The 27,741-nt window shown below is 49.3% G+C and overlaps 1 protein-coding gene across 1 annotated transcript; it reads right to left on the bottom strand.

Moving 5' to 3' along the window:
• Positions 1 to 468: 468 nt before the first annotated feature.
• Positions 469 to 23,043, bottom strand: GPRC5B (G protein-coupled receptor class C group 5 member B). The gene is made up of 4 exons (XM_049638364.1): positions 22,879 to 23,043; positions 13,715 to 14,728; positions 5,016 to 5,128; positions 469 to 3,658 (listed from the first exon to the last, which is right to left on the bottom strand). The coding sequence occupies exons 2-4, from the start codon at positions 14,718 to 14,720 to the stop codon at positions 3,614 to 3,616; spliced, it is 1,164 nt and encodes a 387-aa protein (XP_049494321.1). The 5' UTR covers positions 14,721 to 14,728; positions 22,879 to 23,043; the 3' UTR covers positions 469 to 3,613.
• Between the last annotated feature and the right edge of the window lie 4,698 nt (positions 23,044 to 27,741).

Raw genomic sequence — 27,741 nt, forward strand, 5'->3', positions numbered from 1 at the left:
ACCACTAAAATGTACAACGAACTCTGGCTTCCAAGAGATGTTGACGTGCTTTAGTTACCAGTTTCTCACTCTGGGCTGCCTTTGCAAAAATCACTATTTAAATTTAAGTCCCAAACCTCTGCAGTGGGTTTTAAGTTGATCTGGTTTTAAGTTACTCATTTCATAAAAAAGACATACTGCCTGCGATCATTTCCAAAGGAGACTGACTCTTAACTCTGACTGTAGATCCAACAAGGTGAGACACTTAAACCCAGACAACAGTAACAAAGGAGGATTGTTGTCAGGTCCCCAGAATATTATAGAAAAGTTCCTCATTCGATGGGTAAGCTAACTTATTACCCTCATTTGTTCTGGGGTTTGCTGTTATCCAGGATTCCCCCGTTCAAAATGCCACAGAGTTAGCCTCCAGGCAGATCCGAAAGAAAGCCTAGTAGTTCTACCGAGTGTTTTGACAAGCTACCACACATCTTTAAGTAAATAGTAAAGCCTTTATTTTTGTGTTAAGAACAGCATTTTGAAAATAAAACCTATCTGCCCATGCTTTACAACCTTTAAATTTGTAATATTTATATACAGTCATTTATGGTACACATTGATTGTCTTGAAATTTCTTTAACGATTTTTTTTTAATAAGTATGCAACAGTCAGCCAGGGGAGGATAAAGGTACATTATAAAACACACATTAATACATTTAATAAATATATATTATCTATCAAAAATGAGCCTTAGCTCTTTATCAATTAATAAAAAGCACCTGCTGAGAACTCCTGTAAGCTGGTATAATCATTGCATCATTGGATTATAAAAGCCACAACGCTCCCTTTCAGTTTGGGTTTAACTCAGCATTGGCCAACCTAGATCACCCCGAGTTTACAGTTGTTCAGTGGGCCCTGACACAATCTGTACTCAAAGCACTGGATCCCCAGAACTTCCCAGTTTGTCAGTTCTCTGCACTGATTCCCTCACTCCCCACCCTCCATATCCAGTGGAGAAATCCAGGATAGAATGACCATTTTCTATTAAAAGGGGGGACGAGAGTGGCTATTATAGTCCCAAAGTGATTTTAATAACCGGACACAGAAAGATTTGTGCTTACAATTAGGTATTTTGATCACAGATGCTGTCCTTCCAGGTTATGTTCCCTCAACAAGTGTTGTTTACATAAATAGATCTTAAACAGAGGTGCTATTTGATTTCGTATTTAAACTGCTCCGTGGGGGCAGCTGGTGGCCACGGTCTCTTGGCGAAGAGGTCTCTTTGTACCCTTCAGGTGGAGTCATTAGAAAAATACCCATTCTCTGCTCTCTGCCCTCACTCCCCCCCTCTGCCCCATTGAGAGGGCATCCAGCCCACTCTCAACCTTAAAGCCAAAATAAGACAAAACCCAGAAGCACGATAACATATCATAGATTTAAAAAGAAAGGGGGGAGAAAGGTCTCATCAAGTGAGGTTTCCTGTGGCTCGAAGCTGGTTCCATTTTTATGTTGGTGAAACATTACTTTCCCTTTTTTCCCATTTATACCATGCTCACCTTCTATGCCCGGACCAAGAACTGAGAGGGGAAACGCTCAGGTGAATTGCTCCCTTCTGCAAGGGAGGGGGGGCTCTTGCAGACGGAATCACTGATGGGATCAGAGAGCTCCAAAGGACTCCAGAGAGCGGGGGTAAGCAACCATTTCCTGGCACGAGAATGTGTAATGCTGTCGTTTTTCACTGGAATGGACCGAGGTGTTTGGAGATTTCTGTATTCTCAGAATCCTGGGACTGCATGCAACTGCCCCCATCCCCACCCCAGGTCCTAGCTTCTTTCCCTCCCTCCCCTCCCCAGTACTTCAGGTTTCCAGTCCACCAATGATGCTCCTCTGAGAGAGGACTGGAATCTGATTCTCTAGAAGCAAGCACATGCTGTGGGCCGGGGTGGGGCTGTTTCCCAAAGGTCAGGTACAGGTGGCATTCTGCTGCCATGCTTTTTCTTCCCCATGCATGGCAACTCAAGGAAGTACACTGGCTGGAAGGAAAACTCGAAGTTGACCGCATTGGGACCGCCAAATTGGCCTTGTTTACCCCGCTGCTCTGCAAGGTTGTGTGGGGGAGGGGACTGTGACGAGGACGGGACACAGCAGAGACTAGGGCCTTGAGAAAAATCAGGTTTATTAAAACAGCTCAGACATATTGGCTTATGAAGAGGTCAGTCCCCCCCCTCCCCCCACCAAACACTAACCTTTTTCATTTTCTTTATAAAGGTTAAAGGCTTATGGGTTGTTTTATAGAAAAAGCAACAGAGTCATTAGCGTAGATGCCAAAGGGCTCACCCTCACTTATACATTTCATGCCATCAGGTTAAAATTCTTTGCTTCGAATCACTGCTAGTGATTATGCTGGCCAAACAGTGCAGAGAACATGGGGCTTTTTAATGGCCGAGATGTTCGAAATGCCAAATAACAAAGGAATGACTTGCTTAGGACGGATGGAAACCATGACAGAAACAATGGGCTTTGAAGAGAATCATTTTCATGGAACTTACAAAAAACAAGTCAAAAATGCCCCACATACCCTCCAAGACAGCAAGAGCCCCTCGAGTGCTCCACCCCCCCTGGAACTTGCACTCCATCAACATATGAGATCGGAGAACTCGCTGCGTGCTAGGCAGCAGCGTGTCCTCTCTCCCCGGGGAGGCCCTGGTACGCGACATCATCACAGAAAATCTGCTGTGGCACCTGCCTTCTGGCCTGCCAGCCCAGGGGGCTGGAAGCTGATGGTCCATCTAAGTTTTTGAAATGAACATGGGAATAAAAGCCTGGGAAAGGGCTCGGGCGGAGGGGGAAAAAGAAACTGCTGCCCCAAGCCAGAATACTGCTATGACTCCACCAAGCAGGGAGGCGGGCCTGTTTTCCGGCCGTTAACCTGGAGCAGGAGGCCCACAGAGGGCACGGTGGTGGGTCACCACTTTCTAAATGTGATGGTCACTTCAATTCCCAGATAGCCTTCTCTGTATTGGCACATGCCAGGATCCCTCCACCACCACTGGTTGGAAAGCTCACCCCGTGATTCGGTTGGGACTCACCTTGGAATCACACCCACAACTCCTTAACTGCTCCTGACCCCCTGAAACGTGCAAACAGGCAAGCTGATGGAACAGTCCCCATTAGTCCTCTCAACGCAACAGTCATCTCCAAGAGGCCACCTGGGGTCTACTCGCTGGGGAGGGCAATGGTGTGGGGGACCTCCACAACCAACCCACACCAGCCTGGCCCACTGGCTGTGAATCTGGTTCTGTTCTACCCCCAGAGGATGAAACAGTCTGCCCAGCCACATTTTCGAGTGAGCCTAACACTATTTGCAATTAGCTTTGCTTTAGTTTGCAGGGATTGAGGTTGGTTTGGTATTACGTGTTTGTGTGTGTGTGTGGCAGGGGGCGAGAGGGCAGTCAGTGTTAGCTTTTCAGTTCAGCAGTGTTCACATTTACACGAAATCCCCTTGTGCAGGATTTCTAGATCTCCTGGCTGTCAGGCAGCCTTGTTTGGCTACTGTTACTGATTTCTCCCTCAAGAAAGACACAGCCAGGGAATAAAATCGGTAAGAGAGATTCTTATTCTCTGGAACTTAAGTCTTTCACCAGAGGTGTCTTCCAGTGTAACTTGGCGGAGCAGTTGGGATCTGGAAACAAGGATAACACAGCTAAGAACTCTGTGCTTTGCAAAGTCAACATCAAAAACCAATGTGTTAACAATGTGCCAAAGAGAAGTCCCCTTGCTTTCTCCTAATGGGCTGAGTAATTCCCAAGAAAAGCAGCAAGCACTGTGTGTTATATTGCGCTGTTCTTGGGAAGTCATGTCCTTTTTTCTATAATCACGCACCCCAAATGGATGTTTCCTTACCCAGAAACCCCCTTCACTTTCTAAGTCCGGGGTGTATTTATAGACACTGGTCTTGAAGAGACCAGGAGGGCTTAAGAGTGACTGATGGGGCCATTTTCTAACCATATTTATTAAAACACACAGGCCAAATGCTTTTGAGTCAGGCTTTTCTTGGCACCCAATAATAAAACAGCCCAGTGGATGGCAAGGGGTTTTCAGAAAGCAAATCTGTGAGTCTATTTGTCTTTGAGCCTGTTCCAAACCAGTGCAAACCAATGCCTCGCATGCCATTCAAAAGGCCAGGAAAACCTGAATTCCCTCCAGAGATCAAAGACCATCCCTGACTTACGTTTAAAAAAAAAAAAAAAAAAAAGGGAAAAAAAAAAGCTCAGTTTGAGTTATGGAATTGGCACATGATATAAAGAATGGAAGTCCAATTTACATGTGTAAACTGGTATGCATTGTTTCTGAAAGAAGCATGTAGCTATGTTTGGAAATTAAATGTGGGAATGACAGTGTGTCTTTGGATTGCTGGAGAAACAAAATGATGTAATTCTACGGAGGCAAGATGTAAACAATGACAATTCTGCTGAAGGTCTGTTTGGCATCAGATAGTAAAACCTATTTTTGTGCTCGCAGGATAGAAATGATAATCACTCCAATTTCTGAAGACATCTTTTAAGGAGTAGAGGTGGGGGAATCCGGTGCCCAGCTGGGGCAGAGACAGGGGCCTGCAGCGGGTGGGAGCGGGGGGGTGGTTACAGTAGGTTGGATGTCAGCAAAATCTGTCAGGGTTTCACAACTCTGGGCTTTTCCTAAAAGTCACCTCCCAGGGAGGGAGAGGTACCTTGTGCATAATGAAAGCCAGAGAATTCATTGGGTACAAGAGCCCCAAGAAATAGGGATGTTTTCAAATGAATCCACAGACTAAGTTAACTAAGTATAGGTGGGTCTTCCGTGCGTGGAGAAAGGGGATAGAGAGGGAAAGAACAATGGAAGCATTGCATGCATTCTAGCCGCAAGGGGCGTCAACTTGAGCCAGTGTTTTTGCAGGGCCCGTAAGCAGCCCCCACAGAGCGGTGTGTCCCAGTGAAACTGCCCCCCAACACTGACTGCTCTTTAGGCTTCTGGCCAAAACATCACCTCTTGATACTTACGGTCCCTCCATTGAGCACAACGGCCATCTCAGTCGGCTGATATACATTGCTTCTAAACGGAGCGCTGGGTCTGTTTCCCAAGCTGCCATTGCGAAATCCCGCTGTTCGGAGAGCTGAGGGGAGGCGGGAAGCCGCAACACAACACCAAAAAAAAAAAAAAAAAGAAAAAAAGGAAAAAAAAAAAGCCCCACAATTTTGTTTTCTTCCCCTGCATCAACACCGTGCTCCCAGCACACATCCCCCACCCCCCTCCCTACTCCTCCCCATTGTCACAAGCCAGATTCAAAACAAAAGTCACAAAGGGGCTTTGTTCTCTGGCTCTCTTGGAGCATGACCCATCTCAGTGGGGTTGGGAAGTTTGTAGAATCCAGGGCCAGGCTGCTGGGGTGGGGGGCAGGGTTTTGAGCCTCTACCAGAGCCCCCCCCACCCCCAGCCTCTGCAGCCCATGGGTGATAAGGAAGCACCTCTGCATCCCTCAAGGGTTTCCTCTCTCCCCACAAAACGTCATTCATGTCAAGTTCAATACCACACCGCTCAACCCTGTTCACTGTTTCTAGATACACACAGGCGGACAACCCTAAGAATGTGGACACTGAGTACACAGTAGAGGTCATCTTCATGGGAAAGTGACGGGGGAGAGAACAGAGGGACTCCCAAGGACCAGGGTGGGGTATTTCTAATCAGGAAAAAAGGGAGAGTGGTAGCAGAGAGGGCAGAATATGTCAGCACTTTTTAACCTAAGAAAGGTGGGTAAATGGTGTTTCTTATTTGCTTTGTGCTTGTAGAGATCTAATTTTCCTTTTTTTGTAAAGAAAGCCCCAGTTACACAAAGAAACATGGAAGGGACAAATGCATAAGGCTAAGTTGAAGAAGCCAGTCAGTAAAAGCTGCATACTGTTGTGATTCCAACTCAGATATTCTGCTAAAGGCAAAACTAGAGAGAGAGTGGGAAGACTAATGATTGCCAGGGGCGTCAGAGGGGTTGGGGGGGGGGGGTGCGGTGTGCAGTGAGGAACAGGTGGAGCACAAGGCATTTTTAGGGCTGGGAAACAATTCTATCTGACACTATAATGGTACATAGATGAGATTACCCGTTTGTCCAAATCTATAGAACTGCACAAACAAAAGAGTGAGCTCTAAAATGTAAATGGTGGACTTCAGTTAATAGTAATGTATCAATATTGATTTATCAACTGCAACAAACGTACCACTAATGCAGGCTATTGATAATAGGGGCATGCGGGAACTCCCTGTAGTTCCTGCTCAATTTTTCTGTGAAACTACAACTGCTCTGAAAAACAATCTATTAAAAACTAATGAAGAAGGTAGAGGCACTATAAAAACAAAAGTCCATCTCAGCAGCAACATGGCATTGTCATAATTTTCATTCTCCTTGAAGGCACTAATCTTGCTTTGCTAAGAAAAGCCTCACTTCAGAGTCTTCCCTGAAGGGAGTCACTTGTCTGCCTGAAAAGTAGCGCGAGAACTTGGGGTTTTTACACATTACTTGAGGCAGGGACCAAAATCACCTTAGCAACATAGTGAACCGTCATAGACTGCCAGCTAGGAGCCAGGCACTGTGTAAAGTACTTTATATATTAACTCATTTAATTTTCATAGCATGATAGGTGCTTTCATTATGTCCACTTTACATGGGGCACAGAGAAATTAAGTTACTAGCCCAAGGTCCCACTGTTGGAAAGAGGCTACACGAGCATTCAAACCCAGGCAGGGAATCTTTTTTTGGTTTTTGTTTGTTTAAGTTCATTTATTTATTTTTGAGAGAGACAGAGACATGTGAAGAGGGGAGGGGCAGAGAGAGGAAGACAGAGAGAGAGAATCCCAAACAGAGCAACCAAGAGTCAGACACTCATTTCCAGGTTGGGGCACCTGGGTAGCTCGGTTGGTTAAGTGTCCAGCTCTTGGTTTTAGCTCAAGTCATGATCTCATGGTTTGAGGGATGAAGCCCCATGTTGGGCACTGCACTGACAGCACAGAGCCTGCTTGAAATTCTCTCCCTCTCTCTCTGTGCTCCTCCCCTGCTCTATCCCTCAAAATAAATAAACTTAAAAAAAAAAAAGTCGGATGCTTAACTGACTAAGCCCCCCAGGCACCCTGAGAATCTGTGTTCTTAACACCATACTGGCTCCAAATACTGTTTTTAACCATCACATTCAGTTACCTGGAAGCAACTTTTTTTTTTAAGAGAGAGAGAGGGAAAGAAAGAAAGAACTCAAGCTAGGGAGAGGGGCAGAGGAAGAGAGAGACAGAGAATCTTAAGCAGGCTCGATGCTCAGCGCAGAGCCTGACATGGGGCTGGATCCCACGACTTTGGTATCACGACCTGAGCGGAAACCAAGAGTCAGATACTCAACTGACTGAGCCACGCAGGGGCCCCAGAAGCAACTTAAACTTAAGTGACAGCTCAGCCCAAGCTGGACCGAAGAAACTGAGGTAGGGTGAACAAATGTTCCCAGACATAGGTACGCCAGTGTTTGCTTTAACGTCTCCCTCCGCGCCTTCAAGCAGCTCATTATGCGTGAGCTGAGCACGGAGATACCTTACCCAGGAAGTAGAGAAGGGGGAGCCAGGGAGTGGCATCAGAGGACTCTTACTAGTCTCAACTCCTAGCCAATACCTGCTGGAAGAGAGGGAACACCAAACAGCACCGCTCTCCTGATAATGCAAAGAACCAGCCAGCTGCGGTGGGAGAATCTGGCCCCAACACATTTCCTCCAAGAAACAAAGGCTCGACTCTACTGGCCATCTGTGGGGTGCCTCAGCCCAAGGGCTCCTCTCTGTAGTAGTTATTTGTGGTTCTTCTCTGGTAAACATCCCTCCCACATTCTGAGTGTTGGCTACGACTGCCTTCTACCCTGGCCTGAAGTTGGCATGTGACTTCAACCTGCCCAATAAGTTCCAATCAAAGTTAACTCTGGGATTTTTGCTCAAGCATCCTGGGAAATGGTCCTCTTTTCCACTGGGACTCTGTGCAAGCCCAGAGTTTGGGGCTGTCATCATGCTAACAGGGCCAAGACATGGAGAAAGACCAACTGTAGTCATCACTCACGTCTCCATGATCTAATGATTCCTGAAGCCTGATTCCCAGTACATTAGTGTCTTGCTGTTGTTATTTTGTTTTGTTTTTGCTGAAGCCAGTTCAAATCACATTTTTTATTGCTTGCAATGTCAAGTGTCCCAACTAACACCCCACTCTGACCTGGGTCAGCTGTGAAAGACAAGCAGGGCTCATCCATAAGAGTGTCCCCATAGGAATCTAAGTTTACAGTTTGAATGCCGGCCTTCTCTTACCCAGACTCTGAAAGTGAGGCTAGATTGGCCCTCCCCTGAAAGCTGATTTCAGGGCCTTCCATCAGGAAGCTAAGAGTCAGGGTTTAAATAGCCCTTCATCCTAATGAGATCTGAGAGCCCAAATCCCCCAAAAGAAAGAACACTTTTCTTTACTGCTCCTTTGAAAGGTGAACATTTAATATGCCTTGTTAACACTTTCCCAGATGTGATCTGAGGTGCTACATCCTTCAGTGCATTTTAATCTTTTATCACATACCTCATGCCTTGTTGATACTTATTAATAAGCGAGAGGCTGATGAAGTGGTATCTACCTAGGGTCTCATTTTGGGGAAGGAAATACAGAAGCTGAGGGCACTGGGACTTGACCTGCAAGGAAAGAGAGCCCAAAAGGCTGGCTGGCTAAAATGCAAAAGAAACAGGGCCAACTGTAGCTCCTAGGCAAGACCCTTTGTGGGGCCTGGTTCCCTAAAATACAAGCTGGCTGAGGTCAGCACTAAAGACAACAGCTGTTCTCACAGTGACAAGGAAGCATACCCAGATGTTCCCCAGCCAGCAAAGCAAGCGTTTCTAGAACAAAGGCAATCCTAGCCAGGACTCCAATTTAGTCTATGTGAACTTTGCCCGGGGCTCACCCTGCCTGGTCCCATTGGTCCCAGGTGAATTCTGGTGGACACACATTTGGGATGATCCAAAACAGGGCTATTAAAACTAAGTCTGACAACATCCAAGGTTGGGGAAGAAGTGGGGAAACAGGAATGGGGCTCTCATGAGTTATTAAGCTGGGGGAGGGGGAGGACAGTAAATTAGTTTAACTTCTGGGGGGTGATTTGGCTGCATATATGGAGATTTAGAGGTGCAGACTCTTTTATGCATGTCTAGGAATTTTTTTTAAGTTAATTGATCATGGGCCCAGAGGTGAATGTTCACTGCAGCATTACTTATACAGAAAGCCAGAAACAAGTGGAATGAATATGCATCAGCAGAGGATGAGAAAAGTAAACGATTGTGCCTAATGGGAAGCTCGGCATCATGAAAAGGATACTATGCTCCGCAGTCACTGGCCTGGAAGGGCCTCTGTCCACGAGACAATGCTGATTTCAGCAAGCACACTGCAGAACACTGCGTACATTGGTGGCTACATCTGTGAGTCACTTGGAGAGCTCAGAAAACCTAAGCCCAAACAGACTTACCCAATCAGAACAAGGGGGCAGGCCCTGGTAATTTTTTTGAGCTGCCCAAGTGATTCTAACGTACAGCTAGGTTAAGAACCGCTCTATGGGATTGTCTCGTGTGTGTGTGTGTGTGTGTGTGTGTGTGTGTGTGTGTGTGAAAGAGAGTGGGAGGAAGAGAGGGAGGGAGGGAGAGAGACTGTGTGTGTTCACTGAGAGATGTCTGGCAAGATGGGAGCAGTCAGCAGCAGCTCCCTTTGGGCAATGGGATTCTGAACAATTTTTGTTATTTTTACTTGCCGAAACTTCTACATGATTATTGTTGGTTTTTGTCATCAAAAAGGAATAATAAAGCTATTTTGTTTTAGAAAAGAGGGGACAGAAAGACAACTCACTTGGCTTGGGAATGTGTCAGAGCGTGAAATAGAGGAGGGTGTGACGTACCCCTAGACCCCTCATCACCAATGTGCCAGGCCTGATACTATTGGTACCGACCTGGGTCCCAGATACCTTTGTCCCTGGATCTTACGTACATATGAAGTACTGGCTGCATTTTCACAAGAAAAGATGCATGTAGTAGAGAACCAACATCCCCCCTCTTCCCTGCTCTTATAGTGTGAGCTTGAACAAGTTGCCCGATATTCCTGGACATCAGTTTCCTGCTCTATAAAATGGGGGATTGATAAACCCTGTATCCTCAAGGCACAAAGTTGTCCAGGCACATCAGTAAGATAAGGGCCACTCAAGTGCTTCGAGAAGAGAGGAGTATTCTTTTTTTTTAGATACTGATTTGTTTGTTTTGAGAGAGCGAGCATGAATGGGGGACAGGCAGAGGGAAAGAGAGAGAGAATCTTAATCAGGCTCCACGCTCAGCACAGAGCCTGATGCAGGGCTTGATTTCATGACGGTGAGATCATGACCTGAGCCGAACTCAAGAGTTGGATGCTTAACTGAGCCACACAGGTGCCCTGAGAGATGAGTAATTCTATGGTAGACTAATCAAGTATGTGGCCTCTGGATCCAGCCTGTGTGAACTCAAACCCTGGCTCTGCCTCTTAGGCAAGATGTGTAGCCTTTCTGTGCGTCAGTGTCCTATCTGCAAAATGGACCTCAGTGGGTTATTGTAGGGATTAGATGAGATTAGCCACTAAAATGCTCAGAATGGTACCTGGTCCATGGTAAACACCTACTAAGGTTAAACGTTCTTACTTTTGAAGACCCCAATGCTTGGGTAGTTCTAGCATCTCTGTTTTATTACAAGTAAACTAGACCATCAGGTTCAACAACACTGAGTCTTAACCATCTGGGGTTCGCAGACAGCTTTGAGAATCTGACAAAGTGACAGACAAAAATTCCCCAATGAATGTACAAAAATGTACATCCATTTCAGGAGTTCTTACTACCTTTGAGGTCCAAGGGGAGTCTATGGGTCTCATATAAAGAGGATCCTGTTCCAGGAGGAGCCAGGGAAGAGGTGGCTCCACCAGGACCCCACGAATTAGCCAGGCTCCTGACCTCTGCTCATCACATTCCCTGGAGGGCCCTCTGGGCTCCCAGTGATGATCCCCATCCTGACTCCTATCTTTTCCTGGTAACATGGTGAACCAGTGCCACCAGAGCTGACACTCCTGCTAAATCCTTTGACAAACATGGGCTTGCTGGCCTGAGGCTTTCTAGGAAGAATGAAACAGCTCTGATAAATACCACACCAGGGTTTCCAGCCCTGTCCACAGGTGGGTCCTCCCTCCAGTGGGTCTGGCCAGGAGTCGGGGGTACAGATGAAGCTGGGCACATCCAGGTGGGGAGGAGGGCACTGGGTGGCCTTGGAGGACCTGATGGTTCGATGTGCTTCCCCCTGCCTGCAGGGGACAGGCAGGCTGCCTTTAGCACTCAACCCAGAAAAGTAGACTCTGCAATACGACTGGCTGGTGAACATTGCCCAGGTACCTGGGTGAGCATCACTGAAAAGGGGACCGTGACCATCTGGAATGGGCCATCTCCCAGCTGTATGTCCTTGGGCAAGTCACTGAACCTCTCAGAGTCTCCACTTAACTCATCTATAAGATGGAGATAGTAATAGGACCTATCTCAGTGGGTGGAGGTGAGGCCTAAAGAGAAAACAGAGATTAAGGCCTTAGAATAGTGCCTGGCACATAGTAAATGCTCAATAAACAATGACTATACTAGGTAATAATTACTACTGCTGCTGCTGCTACTACTATTAATGCTGTCATTATTATTATTGTACCCCTGATAAATCTTCAGGTAACTGAGAAAAGGCAATTTTATTTAATTTCCAGTGCTGGGAACTTAGCCGACTCACTTGAAGTAATGACTCTAAGAAATACTTCTGAAGCATCTATAGGGGCTCTGAGTGCCTGCATCATATCCTCTAGGCCCACCTCTGAATCCCGCCACAGCAGTGTGGACAGTCCTGGGTACCCAGACAGCCTCTACCTCTAGTGCCCACTAAATCTCTGCTTTTGTGCCTCAGAAGCCAATGGAACTCATGTAGCCAGAGTAGTGGGAGATGTGACAATGAGAGTAGGAGACCGAGGACACACATGAGGGTGAGTGATGGAGGAACTGGTGGCAGATGCTACAGGCTCTAGATTTCAAAGATCAAGTCTGAGGCTCGTTCTACATGCATCCCTGGCAGGACCGAGTCCCAACTGCCCACAGCAGTAACCAACATATTGGTCTACTTGTTTGGGCATTTCTGCCTTCTTGGTCTCGTTATCCGTCCCTCTCCCTTGCAGAGAACACTTCCTGGGTAAGCCAGCTGTACCCAAGTCTTGGGCTCTGCTTTCAGGGGAACCCAAGCAAGATACACATCCAGCATGCCAGGTCCTGGGGGAGACCCTCAGCATGTGAACTCAGTATGTTACTTTTCACAGCTCGAGAGGTACATTCTCTCATTGTCTGTATTTTACAGATGAGAAAAACAGGTTCAGAGAGGTAAAGCAATTTGCTTAAAGCCACACATCGAGGAAGTACAAAGGCAGGATTTAAATCCAGACATCTGACTCCAGGGCGCAATTCATACATTCGTGATGATGAAAGTGGGAAGGAGACACAAGCGTTGCTCCCAATATCCCCTGCATCCATCTAGCACTTGGACTACAAACTCAAACACTTCCAGGTAGCCAGAGAATTAATGTTAATATGTTATAGTGGCTGGGGTAGGGGCAACAGGGAATGGTGGGGAGTGTGGTAAACACAAAGTGGATCCCCATGTAAAGGAACAGCCACTTGGACTGCTTGCATAATTTAAGTATTGTAAATAATATTGCATAAACATAGGGGTGCATATATCCCTTCCAACTAGTGTTTTCATATTCTTTTGGTAAATAGCCAGGAGTGCAATTACCGGATCATAGGGTAATTCTATTTTTAATTTTTTGAGGAACCTCCATACTGTCTTCCACAGTGGCAGCCCAAGTGTCCCTCAACAGATGAATGTATAAAGAACACGTGGTATGTATACAATGGAATATTACTCAGCCATAAAAAAGAATGAAATCTTGCCATTTGCAACAACATGGGTGGATCCAGAGAGTAGAATGCTAAGTCAATGCAATACTGTATGATTTCACTCTTATGTAGAATTTAAGAAACAAAACAAACGGAAAAACAAAAACAGACTCTTAACTGTAGAGAACAAACCAGAGGGGAGGTGGGTGGAGGTGGGAGGGTGGGTAGAATAGTTGAAGGGGATTAAGAGTACACTTGTCCTGATGAGCACAGAGCAATTATTCGGAGCTGTTGAATCACTGTATTGTGCCCCTGAGACTAATATAACACTGCCATGTTAACTACACTGGAATTAAAAACAAACAAATAAAAGAAAGGAGCAGCCACAACTCCTGAGAGGTCGGGCCTTCCTGCACACACCGTCCATCGGCTCCAGGCAATTGTTGCCAGGTGGGAATGTCGACCCAGCATTGCCAGAGCTGACTTTTCAAAAGAGGTGAGAAACCTGGGTTTTATATTTAAATAAGTTGGCAATTGATAAGAAAACATGCTAAATAAAAACCCATCTCTGGGCCAGTTTTATTTAGCACAGGAGCCAATGTTTGTGGGCTCCCATCTGCCAGGACACTGCCCTCCCCCGCCCGGATCACCCATCCCCACTGGAGAGAAAGAAGGGAGTCCTTCTGGGGCAGATGGCCCCAGAGGCCACCCCGCGCCAGGAGGTGGGGTGGCGATCACGTTACCTGCGTTGTGTTCATCCATGGAGAAGGCCTTGTTCTCCATGTAGGTCCGCGGCAGCTGCACATCCTCCTCAAACGCCGTCTCCCGCATCCTCGGCTGCGACGTGTCGAAGTAGTTGGGCGTGTTCTCCTGCGGGGCCGGCAGAATGGTGCAGTGGATTTCAGGGATGGCATGGAAGATGACAAAGACCCAGCCGCTGGCCACCAGTGTGATGGCCAAGGTGGGGTCGCCCCAGGCGTCTCCCTGCCGCAGCTCCGCGTTGCCAAAGAGGTACATGGTCATCCAGGCCACCCAGATGAGCACAGAGAGGAAGGCCGTGACCAGAATGCAGGCCCCGTTCTGCTTCCACTTCTTGAACTTGCCGCACAGCGTGAAGAGGGCCAGCCCCAGGGCCGCCACAAGCAGTACCATGTCGTAGATGAGGGCCATTACAAAGTCCATGGGCTCGTAAGCGCAGGCCGGCTTCGCGTCGCGCAGCACGGTCAGCACCAGCCACTCGATGGCGATGATGACCTGCACGAGCATCAGGCACAGCGCCACGCCCACCAGCTGCCAGCCGGATGGGCTCTTGCCGTGGCGCACCAGCCTCCGCACACGCCACGCCTGGCTCAGCAGGCAGGAGAAGCAGAGCGCGAAGAGGACGCCCCAGAGGAACCTGCGGACCGAGCAGATAGTCTCGTCCTCCCGGATGATGAAGGCGAACGTCAGCCCGAAGAGGCCCAGGGTCCCCAGGAGGAAGAGGAAGTGGAGGCCCACGGGGTCCTTCTTCTCTTTGTCCTTGATAAATGGCAGCCGCACCAGCAGGATGAGCATCAGGAGCAGCGTGATCAGGGCGCCTGCCCCGGCCACCGCCTCCACCACGATGCCCCAGATGGTGTCCAGGTCGCAAAGGGACACGTACTGAGGGAGGAGATCCAATCCGCAGCCCCGGGACGTGCTTGAGTTCTCAGAAGCCCCGGAGGCAATTACGAAGAGCAGGAGGAAGGCAAGCACCTGGTGGGTTCTCATCTTTCTCTCTGACACCAGAAATGTTCCAGAATATTGAGGATGGAGGAGATGTTTGGAGGGAGAAAAAGACCAGTTCACTGTCAGATTCCCACTTTCCTGACTTAAGACCCACCTCATTTCAAACCTGCTAGCCCATAAGTTACCTCTGACAGGTCAGAAAAAGGCACCCCTTTCTCCAGACAGCACAGCCCCTGGGGTGGGGGTGGGGTGCACGACCCGGATTTCAGCTCCCATCTGCCGCCTTGGTCTGGCACAGTGAACAATCATGAATCATCATTGCTAGTGGTTGGAGAAGAGCGTGAGAGAGAGATTCACTCTCTCTGTATACTCTTTTGTATTCTTTGATTTTTATATTCTGTGCTGTGTCTGACCTCTTCAAAAATAAGGGAATGAAAGCAAACTTTAAAGAGACAGCCATGAACCCAGCACTGTGCTGAGAATGGTATGTACTGCCTCCTTTCAGTCTCTCAATGGTAACGGCTAATATTTACCCATGACTCACTCGAAGCCAGGCACTAGGCACATCCAGTCCTTACCCTGGTGACAAAACAGGGTCTCCAAGGGGTTAGGATACTCGCCCAAGCTCCTAGAAGCATGCCCTCATTTCAAACATACCATATCCAATATGAACTATCTTCCTGGGATCCCCCTCTCCCTCTGCCCTCACACCTCCCCCAAAGGTCACCAGGGAACCCATCCTCACTGCACCTCCATCCCTCCCTCCCCAGGTGCTTGCAGGATTCCTCTTGGTACTCCTTCTGGACTCCCCACAGCAGCCATGGCAAATGGGCTTAACCCAAGTCCCATCTTGCCCCTCCTGCTCCTTCTGCTTAAACACTCTTGACCCCTTGAGTGTAAAACTGCACCCCCCCCCAACTCCCTGACCATGTCACCCTCTGAGACCTTGGCCAAAGTCACAGCCCCATCCCTCTTCACCAGAGCCTATTTCTTTCTTTGCTCCAATCATCTCTGGATTTTTTTTTCTTGCCTGTTTACTTTGTTTCTCTCATTCTTTTTCCTCTTTTCCCTGCCTTTCTCCACTTCAAGATGCAGGAGGACACAGACACTGTCTAGGTCATCACAGTAGACCAGGGTTTCTCAACTTTGGGGTCACTGACATTCTGGGCTGACCATTCTTTGCTGTGAGGGCCGTCCTGTGCATTGTGGGATGTTCAGCAGTACCCTTGGCTTCTATCCACGAGATGGGTGTCCGTGGCACACCCACTCCCCAAACTGTGACAACCCCAAAATCTTTTGACATTGCCAAATGTCCCATGGGGGTGGGGATGCAAGATCGCTGGATGAACACCACTGGTGTAGACTGAAGCACCAGCACACAGTGCTGGCACAAAATAGATGCTTAGTAAATGTTGAATGAACGACAGACTTATTCACCAGGACCCTATCCTCTACCCCACTGGCACCAGCTCTTGCTTTTGGAGGGAGCCTGGCCTTCAGAAAGCCATGGCCTACACAGCTCTGCTCTCTTGGTCATTTCCAGGGGGCTCAGGCTGGACCTACCACCTTGGCTGCACATGAGTGAGGCTGTAACCAGCCACCTCCAGCCACCTCCAGCTCATCCCTGGGGCTTCCTTAAGTAAATGCAGTATCGACTTCTCTCTCTCTCTTTCTGCTCTTTTATGGGATCCCGTGAGCAGCACTGATCCTGCCTTGGCCGTGAAGACATTGACTGGGATAAATTATTGATGACACTGGATGAGGAGCCTGGTGCTATACGGATCGTCACCTTTGCCTATAGATGAGAGAAGGCAGGCCCAGAACAGAAGGCATCTGGCAAGAGATGCTTCTTTTTTTTTTTTTTTTTAATGTTTATTTATTTCTGAGACAGAGACAGAGCATGAGTGGGGGAGGGGCAGAGAGAGAGGGAGACAGAATCTGAAGCAGGCTCAGATTCTCAGGTCGCTCGACTGACTGAGCCAGCCAGGTGCCCCATGGCAAGAGATGCTTCTTAAATGCATCCCAGCATCCCACTCAAGCAAATTAGGGGTGAGGATGCACGCCAGAGGCTGGCAGTCAGACTCATGGTCCGGCCCCTATTCATCCAGCCAATTAACTTCCCTTTTTGTATTAAGCCAGTTTGAGCTGGGTTTGTGTTACTTGCCAACAAAGAAGTTCTATTATTCCTCCCACATCATGTGGCCCCCTTCTTCCAGGACGTCCTCCCTCCCCAACATCTAGGCATGTGGATGCAACCAATGGCAGCCAGGCATTTTAGTGGGATCCAGCTGTCTCAAGTGGGATTATTCTTATTGTCAAGGATGCCCATGAGGGGACAGCCACCCCACTCTACAGAACAATGTCTAGGATGATCTGGACGGCTACACACTGCCTCAGAATGAAGCAGAGTCTGGCTCATGTAGGATTTCTGGGGGATTCAGAATTGCCCTCCAGAGTTTTCTCTTTTGCCATAGTGACAATGACAGTAACTAACTCTTAGTGCTTGCAACACTGTAGGCACACTTTTATGAACTTCACATATAGTAATGACTTATAATCTGCACAGTGACATTACGAGGCAAGTACTATTACTATTTCCATTTTACAGGAAATAAAACATGGAGTTCAGCTGGCTTGTTCGAGGTCACACAGCTAGAAAGTGGTGGAGCCAGGAGGCAAACAATTGTACTATTGTTACTTGGGCTTCTTATGACAGACCAGAGCTCTAGAAATGTCACCTGGTGAGTGAGCCCTTTGCTGGTCAGTCTGTCTAAATTAGGTCCTTCCTGCCTCCCTGAAGCTCTATGCCAGTACTTTTGATTTTCATCTTTGTAGCATGTGCCATAATTTCCAAATATTTTGTTACCCTTTTGGTCTGTTTCCCCCCTCTCCCCTGTCCAAGCCCTTGTTTGTCTTGTTCTGCACAGACTCTAGTACTTGGCACATGGGCAGGGCTCACAACCCAGCTGCTGGATAAATATGGATGAATGGATAAATATGGTCTCAAACAGGGGCGCCTGGGTGGCTGAGTCGGTTAAGTGTCCGACTTTGGCTCAGATCATGATCTCACGGTTCATGGGTTTGAGCCCCGTGTCGGGCTCTGTGCTGACAGCTCAGAGCCTGGAGCCCGCTTTGGATTCTGTGTCTCCCTCTCTCTCTGTCCCTCCCCTGCTTGCATTCTGTCTCTGTCAAAAATAAATTAACATTAAAAAAAATTTTTTTAAGTATATGGTCTCAAACCGTCATGTGACCCCAGTAGGGCAGATGTTCTTATTGCTGTCTTACAGAGGAAAGAACTGACGGTCTGAGAGGGTTAAGTCAAAGTTTCATCCTCAGACTGCCAACAGCAGCAGTGTCGCCTGGGAGCTCGCTAGAAATGCAGAATCGCAGAGGGTGGGCCTAGCCCCCTGTGTTTCAACAAGCCCCCGCAGCAAGCTCCAAGTGTGTTCAGATGACTGGGCACACGGAGGGCTGAGAAGCTCAGACATACATGCAGCAGGGTAAGCCAGGACCCACGGCCCCAGTACATTCTGCCTCACCAACCCTGCCAGAGAGCAAGCGGGAGGCACCCACGTCAGGATGCACCCCATCCAGCTGCATCAGCCACTTAGTGCTTCCTCCCCCCACCCCCACCCCCCCACTCTGCATCCCCGCCCCAGGAAAAGAGCAGTGCTACAGGAATCCCAAACTGAACAATGCCAGATTAGAGGTTTCAAGTCAGCCGCAGGCAAGGCTGATTGGGACGGGATGAATATATGGCAACAGACCCATGGGATGGAGGCGTGCAGCTCCTCAAAAGGAGTAATGAACAAATGTGAGCGACTGCACAAGCCTCGGCTCACATACTAATTACCTTTGCTGCCAGCCGGGCTCCCAGAAATGTGACTCATTCAGAGGCCCTTAAATACACTATCTCTCTCTGTGTGTCACACACACACACACACACACACACACACACACACACTCTCTCTCTCTCTCTTTCTGTCCACCACCCCCACCTGCAGAGGGGCCAGAAGCCTCCGGCAGGTGGTGGAGGAACACGCTCCATTTCTCCATCTCTCCACGAGCTGGGGCCTGTAAAGGCTGGAAAGAATGCAGGCAAGTTTCCTTGCGTGAGAAAGGACAGCGCTGCCTGCCTGAAGGCCACATTCAGGGCTGGTTCTCCCAGCCCCGATCCCCATCAAGCAGGGTGAACTGCTGAGTGAGGTCTTCTGGTTTCAAGTCCTGCCCTTGCCACTTGCTGGTACCTGGTGACCCTGGGTGGCTGATTGAACCTATCTTGCCTCAGTTTTCCTCATGTGCAAAATAGGGGCATTAACAGTACCCAATATGTGGTTGTGAAGATTAAAATAGTAAGTTTTAGGACAGTAGTTGACACAGGGTATGCTGTCTGTTAAATAAATAGAAATGGTTGGTAAATATTCCCTCAACTGAGGTTATGAACTTTCCTGACTGCTTTTCCAGGAGGAGCAGTTGCCATGGAGATGGGAGAAGAAGGGGGTTCACCCAAGTGTTTATCCACCACTGGTTTCCAGCCTTCCCCATCATGCCAAGCAAAGAGAACCCTGAGTAGAAGGGGAGATATCTTTGGTAGTAGTCTACCCTAAGAACCTCTAAACTCACCTGATACCCAAAGCAGGTGCTCTAAGTGGAAGCCTCCCTGTGAAGGTGGTTTTCCCACGGGAAACCCAGGCCAGCCTGGGTGCCCTGAAGCTCAGTCTCTCTGTCAAGAAGTCAGAGGGAGGACATCCAGGGACCAGACACTGGCCATTCCCTTGGGAAACTAGTGTCCTCATCTGCCCACTACCCATATGAAAAGAGATACAAGATGTATAAAACCACTCTGAACACACATTCTGACCAGCTCTCTTCAGCTACTACCAGCAGGGCTCTAAGGAGACCACTTATCCTCCACCTTGAGGCCCCTTCCAGTGCCCAGCAGATCAGAGGCATCTTAAACCTATCTTCTTTAAAGATGCGGGGAGATGCTAGAGCATGGAAGGGAAAGAAAAAAAAAAAGAAAACAAAACTGAGCAGGCGGGGAGGGGGCTGTCCCACTCCCGGGCATAGTTAGTAGTTCGGTACGTGGATGAATGCCTGGCACAGAATTTACCTACCCATCAATCTCATCCAGAGTGGAAGACCGCAGTGGGAGTGAAGCCAGACATAACTATGTGACATGGGGCGTTACTTAACCTCTCTGACTCTCAGTCTCTTCCTCTATAAAACAAAGATAGCGGCTGCCTTCACAAAGCTGGTGTGAAAAGTACACGAAAAATACTCAGCAAAGGGTTGGGCACAAAATAATTGTCTTATTAAAAAGACAATCATGATTCCATTGTCTTTCCTGTTGAGAAAATGGAGGTAGAGAAGTGAGGCAGCTTGGCCAGAGGCTTACTGGAATTCATAGGCCATTTCTCCAAATGGACGAAAACCCATTTCTCCGAACTCCTGACCCAAGGCTTTCCACTGCACCTCTGATTTGAGCCCTCACCCCACGTCTGGCAGAAGGCCAGGATGAGGCTGTGAAGCCAGTCTCTCCACACACCCCAGCATGACACCGTGTCCCAGCCAACTCCTGTTAGAGCTGATGGTGCTGGTGCATTTCCTGCTCTGTAAGATTAAACTGTTACCAGGTTTCCTGACATTAAACTCTTTCCCAGACCCACAATCCCACCATCTGATATCTTTTCCAAGTTACACCATCTCATAATCTTCATTCCCAACGCTGCCCAGACCACCGGCCTATTTGGGGGCCCTTGAATTTAATAAGCCTCCTAGGTTAGTAAACAGGGTTGCCAGAACACAAGCTCCGTGATCCATGAATATGCAAAGCAGCTCCAATCCTGTAAATAAAAGCAATCATTTAAATGCAAATTGCATCCCTGGCTGCCCATTCCGGGGTGGATGGTTCCTCTTGGGCAGTAATTCCGAGAAGAAAATGTGACTAACTCAGAACCCCCAGGAAGCTCAGCGTGAAGTGCTTATGGGGCCAAGGGCTCTGGGTGGGGATGGGCAAGAACTACCTCAAAGTGGGGAGTGAATTTTAAAACCTGAGCAGCTCCTCAAGTGGGCTCACAGGGCAGGCCAGGATCAAAGCAGTCCCCACAGGCTGTATGGAGACCCTCAGAGGCTCCCCGCACCTCAACATCCCCAGAGGCAGAACGAAAGGGGAGTTGCTTTCCACTTCCATGTTGAGGTCAGGGGAGTTTTAAAAATTAACATCCCTTGGTTCCCACTCAAAACCCTCCAAGGGTTCACTGGCCCAAGGAGAATAAAACCTAAACTCCTTTCCATGGCCCAAAAGATTGCGGTCTGGCTGGTCTGTACCATTCCTTCTCCCACCCACCCCCTCCACATCTGCTTCCGAGCTCCAGCCACAATGGCCTTTGTTCAGTTCTAAGCTCATTCCCACCTCCAAGCCTTTGCACTTGCAGTGCCCTCTGCCTGCACAGTGGTCCCCCAAGATCTCCCACTGTGGGAGATCTTGCCAGGCTCCACAAAAATATCACTCCCAAGAATGGTCTTCCATACATACATCAACACTAGTCACTTTATTTGACATCCTCCTGTTTTATTTTCCTGGCAGCTCTTATCCCAATTAGAAGTTATATCTACTTGCTATTCATTTACTTATTTAGTGTTTGTTCACCCACCTGGCCGGTGCCCGGAGAGCGGGGGCTTGTCCATTTTCTACACTGTACTGCCCCAGACCCAGTTCTGTAGGTGGTACATTTACTAAAAGAACAAATTAAGCAATAAAGATTTTGAGCCCTTTCTAACAAGGCTGCTTGCCTGCCCCAAATGGCGACTTCTTTCCCCTTCCATTTTTCTCTTTCTCAACTCAGCTGACCCCTTTTCAGACTTAGAGCAGGAACAGATAGAAAACCCTTCACTCCACAGCCTAGTTACAAAACTGGCCTCGTGGAGTGCTCCCAACCAACAGATGATGATTTGCATTCTATTTACATGCTATTTGCATGCAGCTTAACTCGAAGTCTGAATGCTCCGCAAGCCCCCCACCCCACCGAAGAAACTTCTGAATCAAGGTTCCTTGGCTGAAGTTCCGTGGCTTTTGTGCCAGGTCCCTTCCTTCACTTTTCCCTCACTTCTCTTGTCTTTTCGAGGACCCCCAGTTCCTCCTGGGCGCTGCTCAAGTGCCCCCCTCCCCCCCCAATCCTGGCGCAGTTGGGCAGCCAGTGTGGCGCGTGGGCCGGGGCCCCAGACAGGGACGCCGCTGCCCGCCACACTCCAGGGGCCTTTGTCCGCGCTCCAAGGAGCCGCCCCCTTAGCGAACCGGGGACGAGTTGGGAGGGGGAGATTGGCCAGGCCTGTGTGTGACAGAGCAAGGGCCACGGAACGAACTCGCGAGCTGCGCTGGGCCGTCCTCGGTGGCAAGGTCGGCGCTCCGCTCCCAGCCTGCCTTAACTCGCTCCCCCGGGCCCAGGCGGGTGCGAGCGGTAGGGATCCCGGGATGTGCGGGGCTGGGCACATCCCCTAGGACAGCGAACGCACCACAGCACAGGGCTCGTCCTAAGCCCCAGCCGGGTCTGAACAGAAACGCCAACCCCTCGCCATTGTATGCAGCCGCCCCTCATTTGTCCCTCGGCCCCAGGTCTCGGCTCTGCCTCTCTTCCCCCTCAGTGTTCCCCCCTTGTCCCGTAGTGCGCAGGCACTGTCGGCTGCGAGCCTGGCCCCCAACCCCTGCAGCAGGTGCGGCAGCTCACCCCCAAAGCCGGGTCCTTATGCCCCCAGCTTCGTCTGCCCTGTCTGTGGTCAGCCCCCACGCTGACCACGCGGCCCCCGGACCTGCCCGCGGCTCCCCTCACACGACGAGTTACTCGGGTACGGCTGGACTCCTTTACACTACTCCCAGCTGCCCTTTACCTGTGGTCCCCCCCAGACCCTCCTCCGAGACTTGGCCCCCCCCCCGGTCCGGGGACACCCCCCCCCCCCCCCCCCCCCCCGCCCCATAAAGGTTTCCAGGCCTCCCCTCCCCCCGCCCCGCCCTCTACGGCTCTTCTCCCGCGGCACTGTGGTACCCCCCCAATGTCGACCCCCATCTCCCCCAGCAGACTAACCCCCAGGGCCGCTCAGAAGGGCACAAGAAGCAGACTCCCAATCCTCCCAAGCCCACGGCGGGAAAAGTTTCTGGGGTCGTCCAAGCTCCCTCCACCCCATCGGCGCGGCTTGCACTCACCGACCCCCGCGGCCACGCAGCGCCGACGCTCCTGCTGGTTCTCGGCCTCAAGTCACATCTCTGCAGCGCGGCTGCGGCCCCCGCCCCGCGCGCGCCCGCCCGCCCGCCGGTCCTGTCTCACTGCATAGCCCTCGCGAGCCGATGCCTCGCGAGGCGCCCCCTGGCCCCGCGCTTGCCTCTGCAGCCGCGGCGGCCCCGCCCCCTGGCCGGCCCCGCCCCCGGGGCACCCTGCTCCGCCCCTTGCCCCTGCCCCACAGGCTCTTCCTCACGGAACCCCGCGCCAATTGCGCGGCGCCTCTCCATCCTCTCCACCCGTTGCAAGCCCCTAGCTCCTTGCCCGGAGCGCTGAGACGACCCCCTTCCAAGGTCCCAAATTTGGGGACACGTCCCCCACATCCACGCCCATAAGCACATAGGCAGTCCAGACGCACCGGACATATACCCAAGTTGATTCATTTGCAGGAACACATACACAGAGGGGTAATCCCACGAGTGTCCTAGTGCGGGGGATTTCCTCCGCTCAGGACACTCTCCGACGTGGGTTCACAAACAGTAACTTCCCCACAACATACAAACACCCGGTCCTGGACGCAAGAGAGGATCCTCGCGCGCACGTCCCCAAGTATACAACTAGGCACACAGGCGCGGCTTGGTCTCCTCTAGCTGGTCGAAACGCAGCCTTCTCCCGCCTGGGCTCTCTCCACTGCCTCCCCCGCCCTCCCAACTGCCCCAAAGTGTCTTTGTCCCTATGCACACACTGCTCAACCCTTGTGTCCTTGGCTACCCCAAACATACACGTTCACACTGCGCACCCCTCACGTAGGTCCTTACGCCGGATCCCCACCATGAACGCTGCACACATCCACGTACACCCACGGCACACACTCAACCGCCTGGGGCCACTGGCCTTGCTCTCCGCAGACTCTCAGGGCACAGCCGGGATGCACGCCCACAGGACGGCCCCAGCACCAGCTTGAAGGAGGGGTCCTAGGCAGCAGCGTCCCTGGGCACTTGAGTCTGGCTCCTAGTCCACCTGGCTGTAGGGAGATCAGCATTGCTCAGATGGGGCCTGGGGAGCTGCAGTCCAGCACACCCAAGGGGTTGGTTCCCTGGGTGACTTACAGACTTTCAAGCACCCCCTCTCCCAACCCAGACTTTGAGAACGGTCCATTCTTGTTTCTGAGAATGAGACCACCTTCCTCCACCCCATCCGGGTCCTGCAAGACACTGCAGGGAGATGACCCCTGCTCCCTACCTCTCTGCAGTGGGGTGGGGATAGAGAGGCAGGAAGGTGGGTTGTAGAATAACACTCCCTTCTGGGGGTAGGTGTATGCCCTGATCTCTGAAGACCACAGACCTTTCAGATATTTTCATCACTTTCCCAAGAGCCTGTGGTCTCTCACTTCTTGCACAGACAAGACTATTTTCTCCTGGTCAGGACAACTACACATCTCCGCGAATACCTTTTATTATTTTTAAGGAAAAATGGAAGGGAATGGCAAAACAATTTTCTTGTTTTATTTGCCTACGTATCCTCAGCACCTAGAACAATGCCTGGCACACAGCAGGCGATCTTTAAATACTTACGGGAAGACCCCTCTTCTGCGTTCCAGCCGGACTGCGTAATTGGAAAGTGGATAGGCACCTCCACCTGGTGGTTATTAGTGGAACTGACACCGAGATCTTTTCCGGTGTAAACGTGGGCAAGTTCACCTTTCTAAGCCCCAATTTCTTGCAAAATGCAAAATGGAGATAACTTTAGCAGTACATGCCTAATGGGGTTGTTGTGAAGATTAAACACATAATACATGTAAAGTGATCCATGTAGAGTTTGGCATCTTGATATATATATGGTTATATTTCCTTTTCTGACTTATTTTACAGATGGAGTTTCACTGGGATGATTAGTTTAGCTTTGGGTGATGATACTTTGGGAAGCAAAGAGTGAAAATAACGGAAGCTTTTGAGTGGCAGGTGCATACTTCCTCCCACCCCCACCCCTTGTTCAAAGAGTCATGGATAATCATCATCATCATTATGATAAGGTATGAGTGCTACTGTGCGCCAGGCGCTGTTCTAAGTACTTAACGTTCTTTAAAATATTTAAGCTTCCCAGTAACCCTCTAGACCAGATATTATTATTCACCCTGTGTAACAGATGTAGACACTGAGGCCCAGCAGGGTTAATTACCAGTTCACGGTCATACAGTTGTTAGAGCTGGGAGTTCAACCCGGGTTGTTTCTTTTATCCACTGGCTAAACTGGTGTAATTTGCTGCAAGGTCAGACATCTTCAGAGATGAGCTTCATGTCCCTGAAGGCTCCTTCAGTCTCTAGCCTTGAAGAGAACAGCTCTAGGAGGTATAGGGAGCTGTGTCAGGTTCTCAAATGTTCAGTCCCCTTCGGGCATACGAAGAACAGAGGCTTCCTTGGCTCTATTCCTCAACTGAAAAGTGACAAGAGCATTGCCCCTGGATTCTCACTGACAAATGTCACAGTGTGTCATTAGGTGTCTGTGTGGCTCTTTGTTTAGTGTCTGTCTCCCCAGCTAGATTATATCTCAGTGCTGTCCCAATAAGAACTTTCTACAAGGATGGAAGTGTCCTATATCTGCACTGTCAGCTATGGTAGCCACTAGCCACATGTGTCTGTTGAGCATTTTATATTTTACTAGTATGGCTGTGGAAATGAAATGGCAGTTTTTAATTAAATTAAATTTAAAATTAAATTTAAAAAATTAAATTTAAGTAGCCTCAGGTGGGTAGTGGCTATTGTAAGGACAGTGTAGCTCTAAGCTTAACGAGAATAGGAGCCATGTCTGCTGTTCATCCTTGTTTTCCTTGCCCAGTACAGGGCATGGCTCATCAGGTATTTGTTGACTACATGAATAGGTAAATTCCAGCCTTGTTTCTCCTGTTAGAGTATGTCTATTCTGTATTCAATCCTGTCAGGATCCTCTTTTCTCTGCAAAGTAGATCAACTCCCAGATGAATGTGCTGCTCAGGGCTCTGGAGTTGCCAAAGCCCACTTCCACAGGTCATGTTGCTTTAACCACGGTACCTTCTGAGGTGGGTGTCTGTATCTTGCTGTGACAAAACCGAGGCTTGAAAAGTTGAGTGACTTCTCCAAGTTCTCACAGCTGGTAAGTGGCAGAGGCAGGATGAAAGCCTAGCCACCCATGCTCTTTCCACTCTACCCCACTGTCTTGCAGATGAAGTTTCCAGAAATATCAGTGCAAGTCTAAGGATGAATTTATTTATTTATTTATTTATTTATTTATTTTTTAAAATTTTTTTAATGTTTTTTATTTATTTTTGAGTCAGAGAGAGACAGAGCATGAACAGGGGAGGGGCAGAGAGAGAGGGAGACACAGAATCTGAAGCAGGCTCCAGGCTCTGAGCTGTCAGCACAGAGCCCGATGCAGGGCTCAAACTCACGAACCGTGAGATCATGACCTGAGCCGAAGTCAGATACCTAACTGACTGAGCCACCCAGACGCCCCGGATGAATGAATTTAAATGATGGGGATTCATGTGCCTGGTAGGATGAAATTTCAATACTTCTATAATAGCCTCAGGCAAGCGACTCCCTAAATATTGAACCCTGATGGTGTCACTAACACTTTCCTTGGGTGCCTTCTAAGTGCCAGGCACTGTGCCTCATTCTGTTATGGTTCATAGATAGACATGAGGTGGGTCCTGCTATCAGCAGAGTGGGAGAGAGGTGGTTAGCACATAGTGTTGTGGGAAGGCCTCCTAATTAATGGAGTCACGGGAGTCCTTGCTGGGCAAGGTTGAAAGGAAGCTCAGGAAAGGGCTCAGAGACTCCAGCACTTGACTTTCCCTCTGGAGTGGGAATGGGGGACACTCAGGCCATCGACATCTCTGGGCATTGACATCTTTGGAGTGAGTGGCTAGGAAAAAACAAATGTGGACACACCATTGCTATCATTCTATTATTTTGTGCCTGTGACACACATCACTAGTTGATCACCACACTGCTTTTAATGTCTTTGGTCTATAACTTATGCCACTCATTACTGGAAGATTCACTCTTGCAAAGGGCACATCAGTTACTTCCAGAGTCCCCAACAGGGTACATCAGAGAAGTTCACAAATCAGAGTGCTAGCTGCAATCACCATGTGGTAGCCACCTTTTCTTCTTTTCCTGTATTGGCTCTCCCAGGTCTTTCCTTGTCTGTGGTCCATAAGACAGCTTAGAGTAGTCTCATGATAAACCCTGTAGTCCCCTGTGAGGCTGCCATGGTGATAATATCCCAATGCCCCCAAAGCTGTCAGTTAGGAAATATTCAAGTAACAGGACAAAAGATGGCCTAAACAATAGGGATTTTTGTTATCACATGATAAGTTGAGATGTGGGTGATCTCACTGTTGATTCATGGTTCAACAATGTCAGCAAAGGCCCAGCTCTTTCCTGCCGTCTACTCTACCATTCTGAACTTGGCACCTCATGGTCACAAGATGGTTGCCACAGCATCAAGCATCAGGTCTTCATTTGATGGTCCCCAAATGGAGGACAGAAGGTGTTCAGGGAAGAGAGCTCCCCTCATGACCTCCCTGTTACCCAGGAGGGAAATCATTACCAGAACTATCTCCTCTCCCCCTCTCTTCCCAGCTGTAGACTTCCTTTTACATTTCATTGGCCAGAACAGGTTACCTAGCCTCTCCTGATGCAAGGGAGACTTGGGAACCAAGCACCTGGCACATGGAGACTCAGTAAAGAAGGATGGTGAGGGAAAGGTGGTTGAGACCTGAACTTCAATGTCTGTCTCAGGTGTGTCTCTTCCAGGTAGGGAGCCGTGCATGTTGAGAGTCTCAGCTAGCTACCCAGGAAAGGGGCTTCC

The sequence above is a fragment of the Panthera uncia genome, chromosome E3 (genome assembly GCF_023721935.1).
Source record: "Panthera uncia isolate 11264 chromosome E3, Puncia_PCG_1.0, whole genome shotgun sequence".
Taxonomy (NCBI): domain Eukaryota; kingdom Metazoa; phylum Chordata; class Mammalia; order Carnivora; family Felidae; genus Panthera; species Panthera uncia.

Coding starts and splice junctions, on each gene's coding strand:
- GPRC5B (XM_049638364.1), bottom strand. CDS start 14,720: ATGAGAACCCACCAGGTGCTTGCCTTCCTCCTGCTCTTCGTAATTGCC. Junction 5,129..13,714: donor CATGGATGAACACAACGCAG/GTAACGTGATCG, acceptor GCCTCCCCTCAG/CTCTCCGAACAGCGGGATTT. Junction 3,659..5,015: donor TTGTGCTCAATGGAGGGACC/GTAAGTATCAAG, acceptor CCTTGTTTCCAG/ATCCCAACTGCTCCGCCAAG.